This window comes from Colletotrichum fructicola, assembly GCF_000319635.2.
Source record: "Colletotrichum fructicola Nara gc5 chromosome Unknown KSG_Nara_v1_contig04, whole genome shotgun sequence".
NCBI lineage: Eukaryota > Fungi > Ascomycota > Sordariomycetes > Glomerellales > Glomerellaceae > Colletotrichum > Colletotrichum fructicola.
The window spans coordinates 4,337,131-4,350,505 of record NW_027094054.1 but is presented as its reverse complement, the minus strand read 5'-3'; the positions used below and the strand labels follow the sequence as shown (position 1 = coordinate 4,350,505).

The window sequence follows — 13,375 nt, the reverse complement described above, 5'->3', positions numbered from 1 at the left end:
TCGGACCAAATTGGCAAAAAATGTGACGCAATGTAGGCGACCCTCCAACCCTTGCGGTTTTCTTCTGAATTTGATGCAAGCCACAACTTACAAGAGGCAAGAGAAGAAGGGTCTTAAGTTCCGCGTTCTTTCTCAACGGCTTTTTTTCTCAAATACAACTTCTTTTGTATTACAAGTTCTTTGATCTGCAACTCGAGACACTCATCTTCAAGGCTCACCATCCAGCATTCGATTCGTGGCACACAAGCAATATCCGACTCCAGCTACAAATCCTTCAATATGTCTCCCTCCACCATTCGCTTCCTTGTTCTTTCCGACACTCACCATACAGGTTTCCCAGATCCAGCGACGCTTCCAAAAGCAGATGTCATTCTCCATTGCGGGGACCTAACCATGAGAGGCGGGCTTACGGAGTACAAACCCACCATCGAGCGACTTTCAGCATGCAACGCCGAGCTCAAGCTCGTCATCCCCGGAAACCACGACTTGAATCTCGATCAACACTGGTGGACGCGCCACTGCCAGGAAGAGGACGCAGACCCCGACGACCATAACAAAGCCCGAGCCATGTTCGATTTCAAGACGACCGGCATTCGGCTGCTCGACGAAGGAAATTACACCTTTACGTTGCGAGATGGACGATCTTTCACACTGTACGCGTCGTCATACACACCATATTTCTGCGACTGGGCTTTCGCGTATGGCTCGCAGGAGGATCGCTTTGGGCCCGATGCTGTCAACCCAATCCCAAAGGGCGTCGATGTCGTTGTCACGCATGGTCCGCCTCGGGTGCCACACGACGACTATTCTCTGGATCAGATCCAGGAAGGCAAGTTAATCGGTTGCTCCACGCTATGGACTGCCATTCAACGCACTCGGCCTCGCCTTCATTGCTTCGGACACGTACACGAGGGTTACGGGGCGAAGGCTGTGAGATGGAGGAGCAAAGAGACAGCTGTGAGTTGGGCCACCGAGGCGAAACCACCATTTGATCTTTCGAACGCTACCAAAGGAGAAAGCGGTGCTCTGGTTGCTGGCAGCGAGGTCGAGACGCTACTTGTCAACGTCGCTATCATGGATAACCAGTATGATGCCAGAAACCAACCCCTGATAGTTGACTTGGAATCGTCACGAGCTTCACATTGAAGGGCAAACGTAGAAGCAGAGCCAGGGGTCGAAAGTATAAATAGTCATTGCGAGACCAGCAGGGTGGTGATGGTCAAGTATGTAGTCTAATAGCCTCGCGAGATTTTGAAAATACTACTGCAAATTTTCTTCCAGGAAGAGCCTACTATAACAAACAAGCCGTTCAAGTAGTGCTATACACGCATTCTGCTTTCCGAATAGGTCCAAGTGGCCATCAAAGTGGAAATAACGGATAGACGAGGAGCAATAAAAGAGACGGCAATGAAAAGACGTCAGAAGGACAATGGCGAAGTCATCTCCCGTTCAATCTCGAGGTGCCGCGCAAGGGGAAGCTGACGGCTCAAGACTATTCCCTCCTTGGATATGCCAGAAACGCAGAGGTACCCAGTCGTTCCCGTACGTGCTCAACGACTTCGACATCCTCATGTAGATGGATCTTCTCGTATTTGGCCAGATTGTCAGGGAGCAACAACTGCTTGTGGACGGTGGATTTGGTCTTGTTGGGGCCGGCGTAGGTAGTCACGACTTTGGAAAACATCCTTGGTGTTATGTCAGTTCCGCTGAAAGAAAAGATTTGGTGATGGGGAACAAGCACACCGGGTCTCTTTGAGAAAAGGACCCATGGTCTTCGCCGACGCGTCTACCTTGTTTCGATCTACCTTGATTTGTTCAACAGACTGGTCAAAATCTGATGCTTCGCGCTTGAGCGAGACTTCAGGAGAAGCCATGATGACTCTTGACGTTGCGGCGCTGCATTATCTTTGCAGGTGGTTGAAGAACCAGGCGGAGGTTTGAAGGAGGAAATTCTCGTTTGGGTCCAGCCGTCTGAGTACAGCGGTCTTAGGCAGGCGGCTTCTGTTTTCCATTGCCGAGGAAGGTGGCCGTTTGCTTTGAGGCTCCTTCCTGTCTTCCCACCCATGCTCCTTCCCGATGAACGCTCACCACCTTTCATGAAACCCTGCCATACCCAACCCACTTCTTCTCCTCTTCTCCTCACCTTTCCTTTAACTCATCACCAAAATCGTCGCCAAGATGAGGCCTGAAAAGCGACCTGCGCCGGACGGCGATGACAGTACCGGTGATGGCAAAAACATTGGCAACGTCGGTATCTTCGGCAGCAGCAAATTCGGTCCGTTCAACGTCACCGAATCCTCCGCTCCCAAGAAAGCCAAGCCGGTCGTCACGAAGCAAGAAGACTCCCGTGGTCCTGGTGCCAGTCCATTCGTTCCATCCACGAGGCCCAGAGGACTGCATGAACCCTGCGTGGGAATCGGCAGGTGAGACTTGACTTCGCTGCCTGTCTTGAGAGCTGCCTGAAATTTTCTACGTACAGATTGAGCAAGAGCATCGTCGCTATCCGCGCGGGACCCGGCAGAGAGACCTTCTTTGTCCACCCACACTTGCTCATGGGCTGCAGCGAGTTCCGCAGACAGCTGGGCACGGTGGCCAACGGTGTCACAGAGATCGATCTCCCGGACGAGGACCCCGACATCATCAGCTTGATGATATTTTGGTGCTATGAAGGTAAATTGCCTTCTGTGAAGTTCTCTCAACAACAGGAACCTGCTTTGGGGGGTGCAGATGCCACAAATAAAGATACCCCAACTCAGCCATCACGAGGACCCATGACAACTGAGAGAAACGTAAGCGTTACCACGGTCGGAGACAAACTCGCAACTCCCAAGTTATTCGTTCCTGATGTCTTCACATGGAACGCCTATCTTGGCGAGACGGGTTCCAGTCCACGCAAAACGTTCCGGCCTGAGTTTTATCAACTCAAAATACTCAAGTTGGCCATCATGGCAAGCAAGAAGGACTGGCCCGAGCTCTTCCGGAGTGCAGTGAGGATTTACTGCAAGGGCGAGTTGCAGTTCAACCGGACTTGCCCCGCTGTCTGTCACATCGATGCAGTTTGTACCTTCAACGCCCCGAGAGAGGTGAGCGGGCTCATGATGGACTACGCCAGATATCTTTTTGACAGGCACGGCACGCTCTTCACCTTCGCCAACAACACAACCCCGTCTGGGTTGACCTTCGGCAGTAAACCAAACCCGTCTGTGTCGAAGTTCATGGCCGAGCTTCGCACCGTGGAGAAATACAGCAAGGTTCCCAGCGAGAACCCGCTTCGCCAATACGCGCCCCCAGCTGAGGATGCTGGCAATAACAGTGATGACAGCAAGGAAGGAGGCCAGGTCTGAGTGCAAGGAGCATGGAGCCAACGACTTCTAGATGGGTACATGGAGCATGCAATACTGAGCAGAGGTTCTGGGCGACTTTGAACGGACGTTCTGAACGACTGTACCAAACATGTGAGGAGAGTTGCGTGAAGCTGAAGGGCTATACTATCAGCTACCGACGCGAGGAATGTGTAAAAGTCAACTCGAAAAGTGTATCGATAGCATCGGAAGCAGACAGAACCAAAGATTACTGATCAGGACAAACATTTTACCCAACGTGAACCCCCTCCGGCCCGATTTCGTGGTTCAAGAAGACCAGCACCAGGGCAATCCAACCCCAGACTGCGTTCCATGGCCAAGACTTTTGATCGAAAGGGAGATAAGATTCGAGCGATTCTTGGGGTTCAAAACACGCAAAACACACGCCCTCGTCGTCCACTCACTTGAGGAAGGCAGAAAACACGGGGCAGGACGAGGGGGAGGGAGGAGAGACAATAAGCAACGCGGAGCCGGGCGTTCGGCCAATTTCTGGCGGTCCAGTCAAGCGGCCGACTATGGTTGTCCAAGACAGCACCAACTGACAGAGTTCGCTATCCAAGACAACATAAAAAAGGCCGATTATACTGTTCCGGAAAAGCATGTCTCGGGGTCTGAACGCTCCCCCTCTCGCGCAGAATGTTGGACCAAGGCGGCAGGCGAGTCTTCTGCCCACTGCGCAACGCTTTCCCCAGTCTCCCTGGCATTGATACACCAGGGCCCGGCAATGTGGCCTGATCCGTGAGCAAGTTCCGAGCCCTTGGGTCCGGCTGGATTGCAGCCTTGCCTGAGACGTTTTGCAAGCCACGAGGATTCCTACGATGCGCGGAAGGCTCGGGTTGGCGGGGGATATTGGGGTGGCAGGTATATCTGAGTCGCTTCACAGGTTAAGGATATCACGAGGTTGTTCTCCACGGGCGGCAAGTGCCGTCGAGCATGTGCCGTTGTCGACTGTTGTCTTGTGTGCCATACTGCTCTTGGTCTGCATCGTGAAGCCTCATTCCATGCGAGATATCGCGCTTGTCCACGATGAGAAAATCCCGGCGGCTGAGGTCTGAGTATTGAGCGCAAGGCAATCTCGATGAGACCCACTGGATCTCGAAGAACTGCGGACCTGATGCCATGTGAAGGGTCTCAATCTGACCCCACTTGAATTGGGTTTTCCTAGCACTGATCTGTCCGGCGACCGTTCCCGCCAGCAGTGAGCGTTTGGCGCCGCATCCCGAACGGTGTCGTGAAGTTCGATATTGAGGTCGAGACCCTTGGGTCTAGACGCTGCCGCGAAGCGCGGTTGAACTGCAGCGGTCTGCAGCGTTCTCGGACGGGGGTCCAGTTCGGATCCGGCGGGCTTTTTTGGCGAGGGTTGTTTTCGGAAACGCCAATGTCGATCCCCTGCTCATTTTACGGGATCCTTCCCATGTTCCGTCTCCAACAAATGGGACACGCGCAAAGGGGAAAGGGAAAAAAAAAAGGTGCTACACGTGAGGCCGCCGAAAAACACCCGACGGCGCTGCACACAGTTCGGTTCAACACGTTCGCCATCCAAATGGCGCGCGGACGAGGAAAACGTGCGCACTCATCCCTCGGACAAGATCTGATGGTTCTGGTCCCTGAATGCGCGATGTCACGAACTGTCGGCCCTCCAGAGAAGAGATAACCAATGTCCAGCGGCCAAATGAAATTGTCCATGATTGCTCCGTCACCCTCCTGAACGCTCCGTTCAGTTTCGCGCCAATTGGGATCACCCCCTGGCAGCTGTGACGGATGGGAACGGGGACCCCCCGTCAGTTACTCACCTGACGCTGCGAAAAATCTTGACCGTCCCGCCTCATCATTTCTCTGCGTCTCCCATCGGTGCGGGAGATCTATCCTGGTCCTGGGCGCCAAGGCTCACGGTGTGGATGGTGTGACCGTGCAGAACTGTCCAGCGTCCCCTCAATTGCGTCATACTGGAGCCAACTTTGATGGGACAGGCCGGCTTGGAGGGTTGTATTCCTCAGATGCTAACTTCAGCCTCCATCAGCATGTGTCCCACGTTTCGCTCGGACATCCATGATGGCTTCAAGCCCAGACGGGGAGGAAACAAGAAGCTTCAGCTGGCAGGCAGGCTCTGGTCTTGTCTTGTCTGGTCTGTACATGGGCAAAAATAGCGAGAAAGCTAGCAGGCTAACAGCTTAAACTGGCAGCAACTGCGTCACTCTCCAGCATGCTTTGACGACATCCCAGCGGTCTGTTTAGGAGCGTTGAGCCCTTGTCTTCGCCGTCGCTCCGTCCAACTTCTTGGTTTGCCGATCTTGGCGCCGGATGGTATGCTGTCCGTTTCGGAATCCGCCTGAAGACTGCTCTCGCGGGCGACTGTGCTAGGACGTGCCGCGGATGGGTCCTTATTCTGCTGGTCCCCCTCCGCTGAACCCCTCAAAAGCAATCGGCCGACGCTTTTTTTCCCTCTTTGAGTCCCTTGCATTGGTCGAGCTCCAAGTGAGGGGGATTCATCGCGTGTTTCCTTCCAACCGGGTCAGCGCAACGCTGTGTAGCGTAGCGTAGCCATAGCCGTCTGAACTATTGGAGGCAGCTAAGCTTGACTCTGTGCTCGGTTCAAACCGACACAAATGTACCAAGCAACTGGGTTTTGGATGACATCTGTGCCGCAAGTTTCGAGTCAGGACTCGAGAACGAATTACGTCGCACGCGTTGGCGAACACGCGGCGGTCCTCCACCAAAATTTAAATGGCTTCTGCGAACATGCGCGTGAAAGCTTACCCCGGATGGTAGATTGGGATCAGCAAATCTGCGACCGAAGATGAGCAAACTGCGTCGCATTGTCAGCGAGATTAGGGGACATAAGGCCCAAGCTCCGAACTGTAACTGCTGTTGAGTCTTGCGATTCAGCCGCTGCCGGTCATAATTCGCAGAAATACGACTAGATTACGACAGAAGCCCTGATGCGAGGAAAACCAGTAGAAAGGCGATACGGATAATTTGCGACTTCCTTATCATCGGGACCGATGAATGCACGCCGGCTTCAGGTGGAAGGATGCCCCCCAGCCCGGAAGGAGGCAGCGCCGCAGCGTGGCACCGCTTGTCCTGTCAGCCCGTGTTGCCCGTCAGATTTTGGCCGCACGGCACACTCAGAGACCATTTTGGGACGTCTTGGAAGATCCATTTAATCAAGGCTGGCCAATCTGGAGGCAGCCATCGCGGATCGTTGCCATATTGATGGCCCTGGATGGTTGGGCGGAGGATAGGCCACTCGCCGTCAGGTTGCCAAATCCACATCCATCCACATTGCTGTCCACTCGGTGGCCATGTTGACCGCACAGTACGAAGGGTCCATGTCTTTTTGCTAGGCCGAGGGTCTCTCGGCTGGACATTTTCGTCTTTGACCGCCAATACACGGCTCTCTGCGGAACGTGGGGATGCGACAATATCAGATCCAAGAGGCGCAAAGCTGCGACTGTCTTGTTCGAGGAGGCCTGCTGGGCTGAGGGAAAACATATTGGAATGCGGCGACGGAAACAACCGGTGTTCAAAAAATTTGAGCTCGTCGAGCTCGGGCAACAGACCGAGGCGTTCATAGGTCAGGAGGCAAGGGGTTCTGCTTTTTTCGATGGCGGCGCGACCAAGACACTCAGTGCTTGAACAGCCATCGAGCAGCATGGCATGCGGGAGGTTGCCTGTTGGAATTTCTTCTGGGGCGTCGTGGGCGTCGTCTGGGTTCCGCCGCCGTCGGCGCTGGCTCCGAGTCCCCTATGTCTCGGGCTCCCTGGTTGTCTCGCGTGCGCTACTCATCTGGATCGCCTTGTGGATTCAGTACCGGACTCAGGTTGTAGGTAGCGGTCGAGGTGGACGAGACGTTGTACTGCACTATGCAGTAGTCATTACTGTGGCCGATGGCCAAGGTCAGGGTCCAGTACGGAGCCGTCCGGGATATAGATGATGTTGAGAGAGAGTATGTTTTCTCCTGACGAGCAGGTCAGCTTGATGGTAAGGTTATTCTATGGCTTGCAGGGTGTTGAGCCAAACCTTGAGCTACCAGTCGACGTTGGGAAACTCTTGAATTGCATTGCCCTACGTAAGAACGCATAGAAAGCAGTATCTTACATCAGGATGGGACGAAAAGCAATAGCCGGAGCCGTGTTGCGGTCTGCGGGCTGCGGACACGGGCTGGGAAGCCGTCGCCGTCTAATGGTCGGCAAGGTCTGCTCAACTCGGCCAAGCGGGCGACCGCCTCATTCATCACTGCTCAACTCGCGTCTGGCCTGATGCCGGAGCATGCACGTAGCGCGGTGCAGTCAGGTCGGAGACTAGTCGGAACCACGAACCGGGGATGTCCTGACAGAAGTGCAACACGATACGGTGAAAACACCCCAAAGTGAGATGGATGTGGGTTCCTTGAGGTTTGTCTGAGGTTCTGGATAGGTAACATCAGCAGTTTCCATCAAGCTCGCTGTCGGTACCGAAGGTGCCAACGCAAATGGAAGGCAGAAGTCGTCGGTCGCAGGCCGACTTTGTCAATCATGAGCAAGGTTTCTGGCGTCTGTGGTGTCTGGCAAGTCAAGCCTGGGAAGGAGCTTTGCAAGATGCCCCCGGCCCTGACTGACGTCTGTGGCCAACTGGGTGCGGGCGGCGAGAAAGGGAACAAACAGGACGGGAAGGCGTTCCTGAGTGGCGGACAAGGTGGCCGAGGTACTTCCGACAAGTAGAGCAAAGTACAGTATGAGGTCATTGTTTTCGACACGGATCAGCAGTGGGCTCCTGCAGCCGGCAGCAACTGGAGACGTCCCAGCTGTGGAGAAGGCTGCAGCTCGGTTCCGACGAATGGGAGGATGAAAGCACGAGGGCTGATCCACGCTGCGGGTGCCGTCTGTCCCCATCGCAGCTTGACCACTTCCAGTGCAACCTGGGCACCTGGGCTTGTCCACCGCGGTGTCAAATGGGATTGGGATAGGGATAGCGACAGGCACAGGGCTGGCTGAGGCAAGGCAAGGCCCTCTCTCCAGGCTCTCTGATGGCGACCGGGACGCTGCACGGCAAACTGGAGAAGCCTGAGGCGAAGGTGACAGCGAACGCCGAGTCTGGCCAGCAGTTCGGGCTCCAGTGGGTTTTTGATAGTCGTTAGAGTCGTGGTGTCTACCTTAGGTAGTACGTGTTGCACAGAGGGCCACTTAGTAAAAGCATACCTGAGCAATGATTGTACCATGGGCAGTGGGCAAAGTTGTACTGCACATCTGACGGGTCTTGATCGTCATAATATGCATATCCCGTACACAAATCACAAATCAAGTCAACCACGTTCGCCCGCTCATTAGAGCAAGTGCAGGTGCACCCCGCCTGCCCCACGACACACTCGCTCACCTTCAGTGAGTGGACGCGGACGCAGCTGCACCCACCCACCCACGCAGCACCACGCCTGGCAGCTCCAGTGGCAGTGGCACCCGCCGCCCGCCGCCCGCACCGCACCCGCTTCCGCACCACGCAGCAGCAATCTGAGGAACCGAGGATTCCTTACCTTACCTTGCCTCGTCCGCCCTGCCATCTGCACTTGCACTGCACCTCACACACTGCAGCACAGCACCCAGCAAGACAGCCTGCCCTGCTTGCCTTGCCCGCGGAAGTCTGAACCTCACTCAACCGGCGAGGCAGAAACCTCCCCCCTACCAGTGCCCGAGAGAGTGGGAGGAAGCGAACCTATCTTACCTACCTTGCCTGGCGATTCGGCCGTCACGTCTCCCCCAGTCCCGGTCGCCCCCATTTTCATCAATCTAAGAAATCTCATTCCATCTCCCGTTTTGGAGCCCCCAATACGCTCCAGGCGCGAACCAGGAACAGGCATCTGGGCAAATTCGCATCTCGCAGACTGTTCCACGGGCACTCAAAGGCTGCAGCACTGCAAATTCCAACATACGAATTCCCATCCCTCTCTCCACCGTGTTTCCCTTCTCGTCCAGCCGACCCGACGGCTCCTCACTCCCTCCTCATCATCCTCACCTACTCAGTATCTGTGTGTGACCTGCCAGGCTGCGATAGACAAGACACCTATCCAGCGGCACGTCTCCCGATAGCCTTCGGCTCTCGCTTTCCGCCCACTGTTTTCCAATTCGCGATTCCCATCGTTGTCGTATTGCATTGGATTTGCGCCTCGCATCCGCCCACAGTCCCCAGCATCCATCGCCGACAACACTCACCTGTGCCCTGCATCACTCGAATCGCCAGGGTTGAATTCTTCCCTGCTGCCTCGCATTCGTTCTGCTTTCTGAGCCTGAGCAGTAGCAGCACCCAAGAACCGGGCAGGCAAAGGCGATAGCATCGACGACGACGACGACGACGACGCCAGCGGCTGCGGCTGCGGCAGTACGAGCGCGAACGGCAACGCCAGCGCCAGCATCAGCACCAACACCACCACCACCCAATGGGAACCGGTACCAGCTCATGCGCCGCCGCCCAGCGCTAGATCAAAGTACAAAGTACCCCATCACCAAGCAGAACCAGCAAAGCAACATCCATCCACCATCATCCACACAGAACGCAGCAAGCACACAGCACAGCACAGCACACCAGTCTCCAGAGACACCGCACCACCACACCACACACCACAACTCACACGCACACCTCATCCCCCGTCTCCTCTCCTCCTCTCCTCCTCTTGCTCTCGTCCAACAGCAGGCCGCCAAATCCAATTCAACCCCATTCCCTGTCGGGCTACCCAAGTCACTCAAGTCTCCCAAGTCACCCACACCCCTCCCCCCTTGACCCCCGTCTGTCCCCGTACCTCCCTCTCCCTCGGCGGCCGGGTCCAGTCTGTACGAACCAGGACCAGCTAAGCACCGCTCCAGCAGCACCTCCAGCAGCCAGCCCAGAAAGCGAACTTGCACCTGCACCAATCCAGCAATCCCAGCACCAGGTCTAGCAAGCCTGCTCCACGTCGGGTCCGCCATCCATCTCTGTTCTGTGTGCCCTGCGCCAGTTCCCAGTTTCTAAGATCTTGTCTCTTGACCTCCACGAAACTTCACCTTTCGCCCAATTGAGCCTTCAACTCCTTCTACACTCGAGCCCGCCCGTCCCTTCACTCGGTTCTAGCGCTCTGCATCGATCGGCCCATTTCCACGATTTACCGGCTGCATGTTTTTCTCACGGCCTCTACTGTCTTAGATCTCTTACTACCCTCTAGCTTCCATTCCCGCAAGAGACCGCAACCGGATACGACTGCATTGCTGCCAAAGCTTCGGTGGAGATTGCCCTGCCCTCTCGCCAGCTTCGATTCCAAATCCCTGGACCCTTCTGGACTCGACACCTTCCGACGATTGTACCTTTCTTTTCCACTGAACGACGAAAAATTCCTATCAAGCGGGCCGTTGCTCCGTCTTGCAACTTCGAGAACCAAGTCTAGGCCTTCGAGATCGACCGGTCCTCCTAAAACTCCAAATCTTCCATCGTCACCCGTCCCCAAGCACCGGAGACAGACACACATCCTCTCGACGACTGCTTCCCCCCTCCCTCGGCGCCCATCATGCCCGAACCTGACAGCGTTGCCGCCCAAGGCGGCGGCAGCAACTCCAGCGATTTTGTGAGTACATGGCCTGACGACTTCGTCTCTGATTTTGGTGCGATCCACCATGCTAACTTCCTGCGCGCAGGTTCGCAAACTCTACAAGTCCGGCTACCCCTTCGACACGCACCAATATTGACCCGTGGCTGACATGTGTAACAGAATGTTGGAAGATCCGGCCTATTCGAATATTGTGAGATGGGGAAACGAAGGCGACACATTTGTCATTCTGGAGGTGCGCGGCAGTCGTACGCAGGGATGGAGGGCAACAATAGGCTAACCTGCTTGTAGACCGACAAATTCACCAACGACATCTTGCCGAAACATTTCAAGCACAGCAACTTCTCTAGCTTTGTCCGACAGCTGAACAAGTACGACTTCCATAAGCTGCGGCGCAACGATGAGAACAACGAGTCGCCATACGGCAAGCAGGTAGGGAGCACGACACATCACGCGGTCCTTGAAGCTAAACTCATTTCCAGGCCTGGGAATTCAAACACTCGGCCTTCCGGGCTGACAGGAAAGATAACCTGGACAATATCAGACGAAAGGCTCCCGCACAAAGAAAGACGCAGCAGACGGAAGACCAGTTCACAACTAACCAATCCATCAACTTGCTCCAGGAGACCCTGTTCGCGCAACAGCAGCAAGTGCAGGCGCTGCAAGAACAGGTCATTGATATACAACGCACCAATAAGACCCTTCTCGCTGATGTCACCGCCATGCACAAAATAATTGATGCTCAGAGGCAGGCGCAACACGAGCTGCTCAACTACATGGGGCATGCTGACGACAGGATGAGAGGCGCCCGTTACCAAAACCCGCATATGAATGGCGGCGGTGTCGACGAGCATGCCCCTGAGTTGCGACGAGCAAGGGAACTTCTCTCCAGTGTGCAGACGAACCCTGCAATAAACCAAGAGCTTGAAAGACTCAACGGCATGTACGCGCAGAGCTCTCCGCCAGACTCCGCCTCTGGCCTCATGTTCCAGGCTGGCTCTGCCGGCATGCCGCCCATGATGGCCGCTGAGCACCTGAACATGCGTCATCTTGTCTATCCTGTGGGCGAGAATGTAGGCATCGATCCGCTGTCCCAAGACCACTTCAACAATATCCCTTACACTCTGAACTCCTTGCCAATGAATGAGTTCCAGAACCCGGTTGTCAAGCCTGAGCCCGGCCCGGCCACACCAGCTCCAGCCGCCGTCGCACCCCCGCGCCCGCCTTCGAACGACAAGGGACTTTGGGGCCGCAAGAAGCCGAGGGTGTACCTCGTCGAAGACGACCGGACGTGTTCGAGAATCGGTTCCAAGTTTTTGACGCAGATGGAGTGTATCGTCGAGATTGCTGTACGTTGAGATTGCAGATGATTTGCTCTGTAGAGGTATGAAGTGCCAGCAGCTGACAACCGTCTAGGAAAACGGCATCGACGCCGTCAACAAGTGTAAGGAGGTGCCATCCGGGCATTACGACCTCATCTTCATGGATATCGTCATGCCTCAGATGGACGGCGTGTCTGCGACACAGCTGATCCGTGAGGTGCACCCTGATGTCCCTGTCGTCGCCATGACCTCCAATATTCGCCCTGAAGACATTAGCCACTACTTCAACTGGAGTAAGTTTTCTTGACAGAATGTAGTGGAGCAAGCATTGACGTTTTCCCAGGCCTGAATGATGTTCTGGCGAAACCCTTCACCAAAGATGGCATGTTGCGAATCCTCCGCAAGCATGTGGCACACCTTCTCAAGGATGCGCCTCAGGACGATCTTGCTGTTGGGCATGGGGCTGCTCAGCTGCACGCCGCCAACATGAGCGTGCCTGCAATGAACCCCGGTGTTAAGTTCGACTCGACTCCTAGTCAATCGCCAGCGACAACTACTTCCTGGCACTCGCCTGGTCAGATTCACCAGCCATCACCCAACGTCACCAATATTGAGACTGGTTACCCACTAGGCAACACTGCGCAAATGGTGATAACTCCAACATCTGCGCAACGCCCAAACTTCCAAAACATGCCTCCAGGCATGCAGCAAATGCGAGTACCAGACCATATGGATGATCGCCCGGAAAAGAGGCAAAGGCTGTACGGTCCACAGGGTGGATACGCCTAACATACCACAACTGTTAAAACATCAAACTGCGGTCCCCCCCAAGTTCGCGCCAGCATAATCGTCGCTGTCGCTAATTGGGGTCGGACGGCTTGATCCATTTCCACCACACATGGGACTCTGACTGTGTCGAGTAGACGGTCGACAGGTCAAGGTTCTCGGAGGTTCTTTCCAGATTACTATACCCAAAGGGTCGGCAGTAGTGCAGAGCGACAAAGCGATGAACTGTAAGAGGAGGAAGTAGAGTTGGCGCATGATACCAAAAGTTCGTCGAGAATGATGGCGACTGACGATGTCCACCGACAGGGCATGTCGCCTGTCAACTCTGGCATGGATGATGACCAGATATCATGGCCAATGAG

General features: G+C 55.1%; 4 protein-coding genes across 4 annotated transcripts; 3 read left to right on the top strand and 1 right to left on the bottom strand.

Moving 5' to 3' along the window:
• Positions 1-393: 393 nt before the first annotated feature.
• Mpped1 (Metallophosphoesterase domain-containing protein 1) lies at positions 394-1,146 on the top strand (the record flags this gene model as incomplete). The annotated part of the gene is made up of 1 exon (XM_032021070.1): positions 394-1,146. One exon carries the CDS (start codon positions 394-396, stop codon positions 1,144-1,146), a length of 753 nt encoding a protein of 250 aa, XP_031881950.1.
• A 346-nt stretch (positions 1,147-1,492) lies between these two features.
• Positions 1,493-1,874, bottom strand: CGGC5_v008005 (uncharacterized protein; the record flags this gene model as incomplete). Its single annotated transcript, XM_066151948.1, has 2 exons — positions 1,493-1,685; positions 1,744-1,874. 2 exons carry the CDS (start codon positions 1,872-1,874, stop codon positions 1,493-1,495), a joined length of 324 nt encoding a protein of 107 aa, XP_066008581.1.
• A 304-nt stretch (positions 1,875-2,178) lies between these two features.
• Positions 2,179-3,344, top strand: CGGC5_v008004 (uncharacterized protein; the record flags this gene model as incomplete). Its single annotated transcript, XM_066151947.1, has 2 exons — positions 2,179-2,423; positions 2,480-3,344. 2 exons carry the CDS (start codon positions 2,179-2,181, stop codon positions 3,342-3,344), a joined length of 1,110 nt encoding a protein of 369 aa, XP_066008582.1.
• Positions 3,345-10,866: 7,522 nt separating this feature from the next.
• SKN7 (Transcription factor SKN7) lies at positions 10,867-13,016 on the top strand (the record flags this gene model as incomplete). The annotated part of the gene is made up of 9 exons (XM_066151946.1): positions 10,867-10,923; positions 10,994-11,010; positions 11,068-11,140; positions 11,197-11,337; positions 11,388-11,978; positions 12,060-12,254; positions 12,322-12,520; positions 12,571-12,801; positions 12,859-13,016. The coding sequence occupies 9 exons, from the start codon at positions 10,867-10,869 to the stop codon at positions 13,014-13,016; spliced, it is 1,662 nt and encodes a 553-aa protein (XP_066008583.1).
• Between the last annotated feature and the right edge of the window lie 359 nt (positions 13,017-13,375).